General features: G+C 51.8%; 7 protein-coding genes across 7 annotated transcripts; 4 read left to right on the plus strand and 3 right to left on the minus strand.

Moving 5' to 3' along the window:
• Positions 1-771: 771 nt before the first annotated feature.
• SCP_0403490 (hypothetical protein) lies at positions 772-2,724 on the plus strand (the record flags this gene model as incomplete). The annotated part of the gene is made up of 2 exons (XM_027757085.1): positions 772-1,032; positions 1,087-2,724. The coding sequence occupies 2 exons, from the start codon at positions 772-774 to the stop codon at positions 2,722-2,724; spliced, it is 1,899 nt and encodes a 632-aa protein (XP_027612886.1).
• Positions 2,725-2,870: 146 nt separating this feature from the next.
• On the plus strand, positions 2,871-4,310 carry SCP_0403500 (hypothetical protein; the record flags this gene model as incomplete). The annotated part of the gene is made up of 1 exon (XM_027757086.1): positions 2,871-4,310. The coding sequence occupies one exon, from the start codon at positions 2,871-2,873 to the stop codon at positions 4,308-4,310; it is 1,440 nt and encodes a 479-aa protein (XP_027612887.1).
• A 352-nt stretch (positions 4,311-4,662) lies between these two features.
• Positions 4,663-5,679, plus strand: SCP_0403510 (hypothetical protein; the record flags this gene model as incomplete). Its single annotated transcript, XM_027757087.1, has 1 exon — positions 4,663-5,679. One exon carries the CDS (start codon positions 4,663-4,665, stop codon positions 5,677-5,679), a length of 1,017 nt encoding a protein of 338 aa, XP_027612888.1.
• A 48-nt stretch (positions 5,680-5,727) lies between these two features.
• On the plus strand, positions 5,728-6,162 carry SCP_0403520 (hypothetical protein; the record flags this gene model as incomplete). Its single annotated transcript, XM_027757088.1, has 1 exon — positions 5,728-6,162. One exon carries the CDS (start codon positions 5,728-5,730, stop codon positions 6,160-6,162), a length of 435 nt encoding a protein of 144 aa, XP_027612889.1.
• Positions 6,163-6,563: 401 nt separating this feature from the next.
• Positions 6,564-8,750, minus strand: SCP_0403530 (hypothetical protein; the record flags this gene model as incomplete). The annotated part of the gene is made up of 5 exons (XM_027757089.1): positions 6,564-7,099; positions 7,153-7,889; positions 7,946-8,078; positions 8,132-8,320; positions 8,369-8,750. The coding sequence occupies 5 exons, from the start codon at positions 8,748-8,750 to the stop codon at positions 6,564-6,566; spliced, it is 1,977 nt and encodes a 658-aa protein (XP_027612890.1).
• Positions 8,751-8,805: 55 nt separating this feature from the next.
• SCP_0403540 (hypothetical protein) lies at positions 8,806-10,451 on the minus strand (the record flags this gene model as incomplete). Its single annotated transcript, XM_027757090.1, has 7 exons — positions 8,806-8,958; positions 9,011-9,173; positions 9,226-9,419; positions 9,475-9,843; positions 9,895-9,943; positions 10,016-10,110; positions 10,164-10,451. The coding sequence occupies 7 exons, from the start codon at positions 10,449-10,451 to the stop codon at positions 8,806-8,808; spliced, it is 1,311 nt and encodes a 436-aa protein (XP_027612891.1).
• Positions 10,452-11,753: 1,302 nt separating this feature from the next.
• On the minus strand, positions 11,754-12,439 carry SCP_0403550 (hypothetical protein; the record flags this gene model as incomplete). Its single annotated transcript, XM_027757091.1, has 2 exons — positions 11,754-12,291; positions 12,351-12,439. 2 exons carry the CDS (start codon positions 12,437-12,439, stop codon positions 11,754-11,756), a joined length of 627 nt encoding a protein of 208 aa, XP_027612892.1.
• Positions 12,440-13,350: the final 911 nt, after the last annotated feature.

Consider the following 13,350-nt stretch of genomic DNA (forward strand, 5'->3'; position numbering starts at 1 on the left):
TGGCCATTGTGCACAAGGCAAATATCAAATGAAATCAGCCGGATCCCGGGGCATGCTCACATTTCGTGGAACAATACTGACCATGCATTACTTGAGCAGATTAAATTTCTGCACCAATTCGAAATTGAGGTTGCACATCGAACGTACCTCCTGGTGACGTCTGTGAAGCCTTCTGCCTCAGAAGCTGAGTGCAAAGCATTTGATGAACTCATTGGAGTGTTCATCAACAATGCTAGGGTGTGTCCAAGTTTGACAAACTTTGCCATAGAAGGAGAGCCAGGTTGGTGACTTTGTGGCAAACTAAGTCTCGCCATCACCAGAATATAAAGCCATGGCTCACCATATACCAGGAACTCATAAAATGGTGGCACTGCACTCGAACAACACCTATGGTGGTGGGCCCACTGCTCAGAAGCTCCAGGGTCCCCAGCGTTCACGGGTCCGCTTCCCAACAATTTCGCATACCAACCACCTATCGACTTCGACGATCCGGAGAACCCATTTGTTGACGCCCGTCTTCCGATTCCCTCTTCCTCGAGATCTAGTGAATCGTCTCCCCTTTCATCACTCCCAGAGGATGTCTCACTCATTCCGTCTCATCCCCCATCCCCAACTCTATCACCACAATGCCGAGAAGCAACAGCCATGGCAGACCAGGAACCTGCCCCCAGACCAGTCTCAATGCCGGCATGTGGTCACTTGATGGCGCCCACCTTTGATGGATCCCCGCGAGCCTTGATGTGATATTTCGCTGATCTTGAAGACTTGGCAATGCGAGCACAGTTGGACGATGATGCAAAAATCCGAGCAGCCTGCAAGTACGTCTCGTTGGACAAGGCAGATCTTTGGATGGGTGTGATGGAGCGGGAGACCTATGAGCAGTTCAAGAATGCGGTCATCGCATTGTACCCGGGGGCGGAGGATGACCGTTGCTACATGCAGTCCGACTTAACTCAGATTGTACGGACGGCACGGACGAGAGGAGTGTCCAGTCGCGCGGAGGAGGGACAGTACTATCGGGATTTTACTTACGTCATGTCGTTCTTATTGTCCAGGGGTTGACTATCGACCGATGAGCGGGATCAGCTGTATCTTGAGGGATTCAAAGCGTCCCCCTTACATGCTATTAAGAATCGACTGGCGATTAAGGTTCCCGATCAGAATCCGGATGATTCGTACGCAATATCGGAAGTCCATTCCACAGCACAGCACGTTCTCAGTGGGAGCGGGAGTGCATCGAGCGCTGTGGCAGTGTCGAAGCTGAGCACAGGGACGGTGAAGTTGGAGGGGAATGAGACGGATGCGATGCGGTTTCTAGCGAACGTGTTGCAGCAAGCGATGCGAACATCGGGAGGGGGACAGGCGCCGGTATCGCAGGCCAACATTCAAGCAGCGGTCGCACAAAACCCTCTTCCACAAGCTCTGCGTGCCTGTAACTTCTGTCTAGCCATCGACCATTTCATGCGGAACTGTCCGCGCATCGAGGATTACATCAGGGCGCGGAAGATTAATCGTGATGCGCTTAGTAGGATCATTCTCCCGAATGGGCGGTTCATTTCTCGTGACCTACCGGGATGTAGCATGGCAGAGCACGTTGATGCGTGGCATGATATGTATCCGGGGAACCTTTTCGGCGATGGTCCGGGGCCGTCTGCAGCGCCTCTGCCCAACGTTTCCAGGGATGGGCATGACCAGCCTCCACATATGGTCAGCCTATGGGAGATCGCAAAGGAGGCACTTAACCCCAAGGAACCGTCATTGGCGTACATTGAGGAATGTCTTGACGACTCCACGATGTCAGTGTTAGAAGCCAACGTGGCTCCGAAGAAAAAGACAGTTTGGTTCAATGACAGCGCCGCAGGGAAGTCTGCAAAGCGTCCTCCTGGTGTTCCGGCCTCTCAGGTCCCCACGTCAATTCTCAAGCCGGCATCGGATCCATCTGCGGCGCCCAGAGGAGGTGCGAAGGCATCTCTGCCATCTCCGGGAAATCGCGCTACGCAATACAGCTACAAGATGCCGGTGGAGGACAAGGTGAATGTGCGGGATATATTCGAGCACATCCAAAATGAAGTCCGCATCTCGCTAATGCATCGGGAACTGATGGCATTGTGCCCGGAGATCCGCAAGCTCGAGCAGGAGGAGATCACCGCGAAGCGAGTGGCAACAACGGGGAGCTTCGAGGCTGTGGATGGCGAGGAGGTTGCGGAGGCTCTCTTAGTGGATGTGAGCGATGGCGGCGGGCTGCTCGTGGTGGCCGATGATTCTCTTCCATTGCGAGCCATTGATGCCCTGGTTAAAGGCAAGGAATCAGTGGAATGTATCCTTGACCAAGGCTCGCAGATCATCGCAATGCGACGGGACATTTGGGAATGCATCGGGTCCACGCTGCAGTCCGAGAAAACGCTCAACATGGAATCGGCTAACATGGGTATCAACCAGATGCTCGGACGCCTCGCTAACATTCGATTCGGGTTTGGCGAGATAGATCTGTATCTTCAGGCCCACGTTCTAAATGATGCCCCATTCGAGGTACTCTTGGGCCGGCTGTTCTTTACCTTGATGGCATGCAAAACACCCGACTTTACCAATGGCGAGCAACACATTACTCTGCGCGACCCTAATACGCGTCAAGTAGTAATGCTTCCCACTCACGAGCGTCGCCCAAGGCCACGGCCGATGCCACCTCCAGGAATGGGTTTTCAAGACTCGAGGAGTCGGGCTTGATCTGAGGAGGGTCCACAATGAACAGGCACCAGCGTGCTAGCGATACCCTTAAAATGACAGGACACATCGGGGAGCGATCCCTTGTGGATGGTAGAGTTCCCCATGTTCCAGAATCAGTGTCTTTGGTTTCCTCTCTCTCTTCCTCTATGGCTGCGGTCTCCTCTCTCTCTTCCTCTATGGATTTGTTTCCCTCTCTCTCGTCCTCTGCGTCTTCGGTTTCCTCCCTCTCTTCCTCTGAAGAATTATTTCCTCAGATCGTTTCATTGCAAATCGAAAAGCCCCGCGTTCTTTATACCCTTTCCTCATCTTTTTGCAGTATCGGAGCAGCCAGCGGTGTGACCACACCTGCAGTGGCCCCTGGTGCATTCCAGATAGAGCACGAGGCCGTAGTCCACGGTTATGGATATAAAAAGGTTGACAAGCGTGTCAAGCCTGTTCCAGGAATACTGGCCGACGAGTTCTGGATCATGCGGCATGTTCCTCGCGACCCCATGCAGAACCTCCCATCACTCCCCTTTCACCCACCAGACTTCATCGGCAGATCACGTTATACGGAGGAACGATGGTGGGACCTTAACATTAACAGCGACGGGTTTCTCTGGGAGGAGGAGGTGAAGCTGTTCGATCACATCCTCTATCTCCATGAGCAAGTGTTTGCCTGGGATGAGTCCAAAAAAGGGAAATTTAGCAACGAATATTTCGAACCGATCCGAATTCCCTATCAGCAGCATGTCCCTTGGGCATTGCGCAACATTCCTATTCCACCAGAAATCTGCAAGCAAGTTATTCAAGTCATTCGCAATAAGATCGCATCAGGTGTATACGAGCCATCGAACTCATCCTACCGATCACACTGGTTCTGCATCCTGAAGAAGGATGGGAAGTCGCTACATTTGGTACATGATCTCCAGCCACTAAATGCCATTGTGATTCGAGATTCGGCAGCACCGCCGCAGATTGAGGATATAGCGGAGGCATTCGGCAGATGCTCTTGCTATGCGAGCTTCGACCTGTTCATCGCGTTCGACCAAAGGACTCTTCACCCGGACTCCCGTGACCTGACGACCTTCCAGAGCCCGCTCGGAGCACTCTGCCTGACCACCATTCCGATGGGATATACCAACTCAGTCCAAATCATGCATGGCGATGTGACCTTCATTTTACAAGATGAGATACCACATGTCATGATTCCCTACATCGACGATGTCCCTGTAAAGAATGGGACAATGCGATATGAGACGTCTGACAGAGGATACGAAGTCATCCCCCAGAACTCCGGAATATGTCGCTTCATCTGGGAGCATGCAGAGAATGTCAACCACGTGATTCATCGTCTGGAGATGGCCGGTGCAACCCTCTCGGGAAAGAAGTGCAACATCTGCGGACCGGAACTTGAATACCTTGGCAGGTTGTACAACTATGAAGGTCGGTGGCCTTTGCCATCTCGCATACAGAAGATCGTCGATTGGCCGGCATGCATGACTGTCACAGAGGTCACGTGGATTTCTTGGGACCTCCGGTCTCGTTCGGGTCTTCATCAAAGATTATGCGAAGATGGTGCGACCTCTGACTACCCTGACGTGTAAGGAGACAGAGTTCAGTTGGGGCGACGAGGAGGATGCAGCCATGGCGCAAATAAAACGGGCTGTACAGTCCTGTGGGGCATTGGTTCCCATTGATTATGCATCATTGCACATCGTTATCCTCACGGTCGACTCGTCAAACATTGCTGTCGGTTTTGTCCTTTTCCAACTTGGCGAAGATGGGAAGCGTCGCCCAAACTGTTTCGGATCCATCACTTGGAATGAGCGCGAGTCGCGATACTCATAAGCGAAGGTCGAATTGTATGGTCTCTTTCACGCTCTCCGCGCAGTTCGGATCTACATCATTGGGGTCGCAAACTTGGTCATAGAAGTCGACGTGAAATACATCAAAGGAATGCTAAACAATCCCGACATCCAACCTAATGCTACTATCAACCGTTGGATCGCTGGTATCCTACTATTCGACTTCCGCCTTGTACATGTACCAGGTTCATGCCACACGGGGGCCAATGGTTTGTCACGTCGGCCCCACACAAATGAAGACCCCGAGGAGGACGATGACTTTGAGCAATGGTTGGACGAAGCTAATGCTTTCACTATTGATACCGCGAATTCCGGGATTATGTGTGAAGGGTGGCGCGCCTGCACTCCGGGGACCGTCTTCACTGCCTTAAGTGCTAGGACACCAGATGTCGCGGTCTTCACCGCGGCCGCAGAAGATGTTGAGATACCGCAAACAGGAAAGGCCATAGCTAGGAATGAATACGTTCTCAAAGTCCGCAACTTCCTACGTGATCCCGAGGTTGCTATGAGCGTGCCAATAAAGGACCGCTGTCAATTTCTCAGATATGCATTGGATTTCTTCCTCAGGGATGGGAACCTCTGGCGAAAGGACCCTAGTGGCAGGCACAAACTATTTGTCGATGAGGGAAGATGCTACACACTTATCCGACAGGCGCATGATGACCTCGGCCACAAGGGAATTTTCACAGTATGGACTCGCTTGCTGGAACGCTTCTGGTGGCCACTCTTAGACCAGGATGTGCGATGGTATGTGGGCACATGCCACAAATGCCAGGTCCGGCAGATGATGAAGGTGCACATTCCACCAACGGTCGTGCTGCCTTCTGCACTCTTTCACAAGGCACACATGGACACGATGCTTATGCTGCGGGCAGGGGGGTACCGATATATTGTACAAGCACGCTGCTCGCTTACATCATATCCCGAATGGCGAATGCTCCAACAGGAAAATGGGCGGACCCTTGGCGCATTCATCTTTGAAGAGATCCTTTGTCGCTGGGGGGCAGTCGTGGAAATTGTCACCGATAACGGCTCTGCTTTTGTTCAGGCATTAGACTATTTGGCTCGGCAATACAAGATTCATCATATATCACCGTACAATTCCTAGGCAAACGGGCTTGTGGAACGCCGACATCTGGATGTGCGGGAGGCCGCAATGAAAACGTGTCTGGGAGATGAGTGGAAGTGGCTGACAGTTATGCCCGCAGTCTTCTGGGCAGAGCGCATCACGATACAGCGATCTACAGGATACTCCCCATATTACATGGCACATGGAACCGAACCATTGTTCCCCTTCGACATTGCAGAAGCGATGTACCTGGTTCCATACGAAGGCGTGCAGATGACCCGGATTGAACTTCTGGCACACCGGGCTTGTCAGTTACAAAAGCGGGAAGAGGACTTGGAGGAAGTACACGAGCGTGTCATCCGAGCAAGGTACAAGTCGATGGAGCAGTTTGCGCAAGAGTTTCATGCGACGATTAAGTCTTACGACTTCAAGCCAGGCGATATAGTCCTGGTTCGAAATTCCCGAATTAATATGGAGCTCAACCGTAAGACGAAGCCACCAGTCCAAGTAGTGGTATTATAATGTACCCCAGTATTGTACTGCAAGTCAATTTACAATGCCTCCCTACGTAGTCCAGTAAGTTACTGGCCACAAGCTGTCTGGAGCATTACAATGGCCTCCTCTAGGAGAAATAATAGGCTCCCTGCTTATTCCAGGCTTCGGCACATTTGGCAGAAATAAAACATATCCCAATTGGGAAGCTATCAAAAAATATATATTTCTTTCTGCCTCAAATGTCACGTAGGGTTTTCCGCACTCAAAAACTAGTGAATAAAATATACCAAATTTGGTAGGCATTGTTTTCCGCTCGTGTAATACCCTGTTTCTGCAGAAATCGGAATGGAAATCAAAACATACCTAAAATGGCTATTGGTGCTTGTGCGCAGTAGACCGTAGAAATTGGGGAAAAATATCATATTCACTCAATTATATATATCTTGCTCGGTGTTCATTGCATAGAAGTCCTCGTCCAGCTCGAGCTCAATGGCAGCAGCAAAGGAAGATGTGATGGGGCTAGCAGGAATGATGAGCTCCACGTGAGCAGGAATGATGACGTCGGTCTGATTGGAGGTGGTGGCATCCGCCTTAATGGACGTCGAGACAGATGTGGAGGGTTGGGCAGGCAGAAGGGCATCAACATCGGGAGAGTGGCCCATAATAGTAGCATCGGAGAGACCATTCTGTACTGCCTTCGTGGCCCTCTCGCGAACCGCGGACCACTTCATCCTCAGTTGCATGCCAAGGGCCCGTTCGAATACGATATGCTCATGTGCATATGCAATGAGTCCCTCTTCCAGCTCCTCCGAAATGTCAACGTGCAGCCCAATCCGTTCCTTCCACCAGCCGATCTTCCAGTCGCTGAATGTGAGGACATGCCTCATTTCCTCGTCCAACAATATTACTTCCTCCCACCATCTGTCAGCACTTGCCTTCGCCTTGGCCCATTCAATGCGCAATGCTAGAGGTATATTTGAGCGCGGATGTGTATGTATCAGAAAAAAAATCACATACCTTCCTCCATTCCCAGTGAATTCTCATCCTCCATGACGTTGACACGATTCCATATCCATGATAGCACTCGGCGCCCTTCACCCGTGTGTACAATGCCCTGCACTGCTGCTCCCGTGCTAGACCCCACGTAATTCTCGGCGAGCCATTCAATTTCCTCCCTCTCCTGGTTGCTGAGTGCACGCTCATTGGGAGAGCGAATATCTCCATCGTGGAGCTCCTGTAGGGTATTCTCCCAGACACCAGGGCCTCTGAGATTGACAAGGGCCTGCCTTGCATGGCGGTACTGAGCAGCTGCCGCATGGACACTCAGATCAACGTGGTGCTGCCATGCTCTTGCCCGAGTGTTGTGACGCTGTCCGGTGATGTTCTTGCGCTTCCACTTGTTGAGGAACTGTCGGTTGCACAATTCGCGGTGGAGATCCTCGAGCGAGTCGCAGGCCTGAGCATGGCGAAGGACGGCCTCCTGATCTGCGAGTCCGGAGATGCAGGCCACCTCGCGAATTGAACGAGATAGCGAAGAGGGCATTTGGAGGGGGACATTCTCAGCGGGTAGGTCATCATGGACTCTTGTCTGAGCATCGGCAAGTACCTGTGTGAGGGCGGGCATGTATATGGCCTGTAATTCCTGAAATCGTTCTAAGCGACGTCGAATGACCTCCCGGCGATCCTCCATGGAGGCATTGTGCAAAACGTCTGGGTTCTGAGCCTTGGATTTCACCAGCACACGCAGGGATCTTCTACATTTGCAGGCAGTCAGTACTATGGATTAAATGAGATGAGTGAGAAGACGTACTGCAGCTCCTCAAGCTCAATGCCTAAGAGCAGGAAGGCACTTGGGCTTGTGTCATGCGGCAGGCCCGGCCCATCACCTGCCTTCCGCTGCTCGTCCTCCGCCATGCGCTGATGGACAGCGGCCATCGAAAAATCTGGCAAAGAAAATTGGAACGGGGATATTTCTGAAGAAGAAAAAACTATACACTGGAGGTGGTGCTCGCAACATATGGGCACGGTTTGCTGTGGTCCAACTTCCATGCCGTGAGCATATCCTCCCACTGGCGTACTTGTTCGCTGCACTCGGAGTGAAGGCTGGCTTGAAACTCTTCGAAGGCCCCACTATGGGCCACCGACTGTGGAATGGCCTCGACGAGGCGACGCAATAAAGTGTTTCCTGATAGGGCCATCAGCAGGAGTGCAGCAAGACAGAGGAATAACATACCAAGCCGCTTCATCTTCGTCCAATTGAGAAAACCGCAGAAGTCGTCAATCGTGTCGTGATGCCCCCCCAGGCCCATCTCCTTGGTGCTAGCAGCACCACCATTGAGCATAGCCCAATTTCGTTCCACCCCCTCACCATTGGTTCGGCCAGCACCCAGAGTGAAGTTGAAGGAATATGGCGCATGGCATGCCTCCTGATGCATCTCAAGGTGGAGCTTGGGGACCTTCCCATCGAGTTTCACTCGTTCGTTGAGATGGAGGCGAGCCGGTAAATCGTCCATGCGCTTCCAGAAATTCTTCAGCCATTGACACATAATGTCGTAGCTGGCGATCAGTGACAGCAGCGTGACACCGATGATACTGGACAAGAAAATGTAGTCCATGTTGCAATACCTGGCTTAGAAGTCAATAATGGACCAAACTGAGCTTTCGTGAGACTTATCGCTCGCCCTGCTGAAGATCGCCCATACCGTTTGCACGAAACATTTCGTGGCGACTGCAACTGATGCCGCTGACCCCTGTTACATGCAGGCCTTTCGCCCTCTTCAAGTTGGCTAGCATAATGGCCTGGAAGCCAGTGCAGGTGCTGATCTGGAACCCTTCAATCGGTGGACGCACTTTAGAGGGAAACTGTCAAACACACCTCTTCGTCATTAACATGCTTCTTGATGTGCTCGTGGTATCCATCCTCTTTCACGAAATAAGCCCATCCGGGCCCTAGTGGGGGCTCTCGGTGTGCACTGCTGCGATCACGATTTTTGAGCTGAAAGTTGGCATCCATGCCAATAATCAAGCGATAGAGCCATCTATGCATCCAAAGGTGAGAAAATATGTACAAGGCTCTGTATAAATGCTTACGATTTCTCCGGAGGGGCCTGTTCCCGGCCATCTGGCAAATTTATCCCGGGATGGGGACAGGCACGGCAGGGAACTGTGAGTTCTCCATCCTTTGTTCCTTCGACTCCGCTCGGATCATGTCTGTGGCCTGCGCACTTCAATGCTTTGATGTGCCGCCATTCTCGCACAATATGCATGAACGATGGTAGGCGGTCCTATGTATGGGTAAGCAACAAATAATGGAGGAAAAAATGATGCACAAATGCTCACTGGAGGAGTTGTGAGACCCGTGTTGTCTGTCAGGGCCTCCAATGCTCGGTAGAAGTCGTATGCTGTCACCTTTCCTTGGAGATTGAGCAAGTGGAAGGGCCGAAGTAAGGAGAACGTGGCACAAGTTTGTGGCTCCTTCGGCATAGCTGGCCACCATCCTGCACGTAGAAGCTGAATGTGATGAGGAATGGATTGGCAATCGCAGAAATTAACTGCGATGCGATGGATGCCATTGACGTGGAGGACTAGGAAGTCCCTATGGCCGGCCGTCTTGATAGGACAATGCTGTGAGAAGGGATGTCCCAGCTGCACCCGTAGCCCAAGGTCGCAAAGTGAGGTCTTCGCGAAAAATTTCGAATCAGTCCACTGCTGCGAAAGTGGGTCAAGAGAAAACTGAAAATTGACATGGATAAAGCTCACCTCTATTGCATGCAGTGGATTTGCAGCATGCGAAAGAACAATGCAAGCCCTGCAGATGAGTAAATCGCCAAAGCAATCCTGACATTAGTATGATGGGACACCATCATCGCAGCGAGCACACACGGCTCTACCCCTCTGCTCTCCTCGCCCCTCCTGGCACAGACACTCATCAAGATATTCATCACGGTAAGGCATCCAATTCAGAAGCGGCTCATCCTGTATGGGTAAGTGTCAGCAAAGGATGCAAACCCGAGTGAGAAGGCTCTCACCGAATTTCGGTAACATTTCACACGAGTGGTGGCCACTATATCCACATCCTCAAGACCCTCTGTCCCTTCGACCTCAGGAGGAGGTACGGGTGCATCAGGAGACTCGTCTTGAGGTGATATGCTGGTTGACATTTCCGATGGCAGGTGGTGTTGGGAAGTCCGAGTTTTGACCTGACGGCCATCGTTGGAAATCGACATTGTGCGTGACATACTAGGTGGCTCGAGGACGTGAACATACAGCTGCGACACCTTGTGCTTGCCCTTGGTCTTGCCACTGTGTCCACTCATGTTGGAAGTCGGTAAGCCACAAGATAAAAATGTCACAGATGCCTCGATACACACGAGGCGTCTGATCACGTGCATTAGGAGCTCTAACTACTACAAAGTATTAGCGATGTCTAAACAACGTATCATAGAGGGCAGTACTGCACTCTGTCAGAGGCAAGAGAACCAATCTTGGAGTACAACTCCAATGCTTCAAGCCAACGCGCATCTCCAGCCCCATCTACAACGTCGCGCTGTTGCCGGCTGAGCCCCGTGACTGAGCGGAAGCCATACCTCACCCAGCGCATAAGTCCACCAGCACAGTATTGCGTGAACGAATAGCGGAATTCACCGGCCTGTATAGGGGTGTTTCCATGGCGCATTGTGGCCGAGGGGATGAGGATTGTTGAACCGGGAGGAAATTCTACGATCATCTTGACGTCCTATAAGATCAAGTGCCCCCCACATGTGTGATCAAAGGAGCCGAAGGCGTGAATATCACACCATCCATTCGCGATGTTATTGTAGTCTGTGTGGTCCAGTGTGACGGTCTTGGGGCCGAAGTTGAAAGTTGCAGCGGGGAAGATGCTGTTCTTGAAATTCCAACGCAAATTTTCATGCCTATTGAACAGCTGCCCCAGATGAACTGCATAGTTTTGGAAGAGCTTCGGCGCATAATATGTGAATGCAACTTCAACAAAATGATATGATCAGGCTGGCCGTAGCGTACAATTACGAAACAAAAACTTACTGCTGCCAAAACCAGCCACCCTTTGGATGGACTTGCTGTGTAAAAGGTGATGAAGTTGCACACCATTGGTCTTACTGTGCAAAAGGTTTCCGGGAGCCTGCCGGATGCTTCAGCCGTGCTCAACAGGAAGAAGTAATAAATAGCTACCGTCTGTCCCCCACCATACGAAATGCCCATGGCGAGAGCAGGGAATTTTCCTCGGCAGTGGTGCATTTGTTCGTCAGTGAAAATGCAAGCCTTTCCAACGTCAGCAATGAGGCGGGTTGCATCATCAATGACGCCGTCCCAGCCCGCGTCGTCCGGACGCCCAGCCAGTACAGCGACAATGTGTTCCTCTTGATCGAGGAGAACATGGGGAGTTCTGGTAAGCATTAGCACACAGCCGATGACAAGATACACTGCAAACTCACCAGCCATCCCACTTCTGCAGCCTGAATCTGTCCGCGAGCAAACTCTCCAAAGTTTTGACCTGCTTGAACAGGCCATTCTGGCGCCTAGCGGTGTATATGCCCTTAGCAACTGGCATGGTCTTGGATTGGAGGCCGGTGTGAACTGCAAACATACGGCGGTACTTCTCAGAGGTTGAGGAGCGCAGGCGATAGTGCGTCATGCTCTCGCCCTGCCTTTGCATCTCCCGCTTGCGGGCGATATGCTTCTTCTTCCCAGCCTTGGCGTGGCATCTTTCCGATGGTGTGCAATGTCTCAAGCACTGCGAAGGCGGTGGTCCTCTGGCAGTCGGCCCCGCATTTCGCTGGGAGGGTAGCTCGGCCAGGTACGTGTTGGGATGAGACAGTACGCAACCTTCTGAGGTGCATCGTGGCGTTGTGGAGGCAGTTTGCAATGTGGAGGGCGGTGGGCCTGGAGAAAGCGGCGGACAAGGAGATAACGGGAAGCAGGGAGACAATGGTGAGCGGGGAGACAACGGTGAGCAAGGAGACAACAGTGAGCAAGGAGACAACGGCAATGAGATGACGTTCAGAGCCAAGGGGAATGAGAGAGTCGAACTGGCCGCACCGCATGGCGAGGGGGGTATCGCGGACGGCCGCGTTGAAGGCTGAGCCAGCGAAAAAGGAGAAAACGGCGGCAAGAATGGGGATATGCACTGAGAGGCCCCTGAGGACATGACAATACTGAGAGAAGGACGGGCCGAGGAATCGCAATTGAGTGCAGACGAATTCAGTGCCGTACCTTCGGTGTCATCCTCATCTGCATTTGCACGTGCATCCTCAGCAGTGAAGGCCTTCTTGAGCAAGGAGTCCATTGGGACGCATACGGGAATGGAGACAGGGCCTTCGAATGGTGAAAAAATGCGTCCAAATCACGTCTACGTAAAGGCCACCATCAGAAAACATCCTTGCTCGCTGAGCAGCCCAATGCACCAAACGAGTGAGTGTAGGCGTTCCAGGCAACATACGCTGCAACAAAAAAGCATCAGAAATGAACAAAAAGAAGGGGGAAAAGTGATCGAGGGAGGCGACACGTTCAACATCTCTGCCTCGGTGCTCCCTGATCATAGAGCTTTGGAGAAGCCCAGCGTACAGTTCGCACCCGTAGGCATTAAGAGAAGGATATTTGCGGCGGTGGAATTAAAATTCAAGAGGATTACTCACTATTAGTGAAGCGGAAGGGCTTGAAGACAATAAACAAGCGTGGTGGTTTGGAGAATGAACGGAGTGGCAAGAGGCAAGCCTTTCCAGGCACCACTTTCGACGTGTCGCAAGTCCAACTTCCGAACTCGTTCGTACTCGCGCGGCACCTGGCCCCATCTCTTTAATTGAGTATTTAGCTGTAGCCCAGTACATGAACAGTAGTACATTAACATTCTGATGTATTCCATACATGTTATCTAGCGATTCTTCCTGCTGCACATTCTAAAACTTTCGTTGAGAAAGATCTTCAAAAGCTCTAGCAGCGCATCGTTCTGGTACCTACGGTCTCCGGATGTAACACTTTCCGTTGTGGTGTAACCCTTTCTGTTGTGGTTCTTGTGCACCTAAGCCTAATTCCCACACCGCAACGTCTCGCCAAATGCGACCTGCAACAAGCTCACACGTTGGTTTATAACGACTCCAAAAACAATGACATTGCAAACACTACGCACGACGAACATAGCGACAACCAAGCGTAATGACAACATAAGACAAGCACTACAGAGCGATATGCGCACGGCCC

This window comes from Sparassis crispa, assembly GCF_003851025.1.
Source record: "Sparassis crispa DNA, contig_000003F, whole genome shotgun sequence".
Taxonomy (NCBI): Eukaryota; Fungi; Basidiomycota; class Agaricomycetes; order Polyporales; family Sparassidaceae; genus Sparassis; species Sparassis crispa.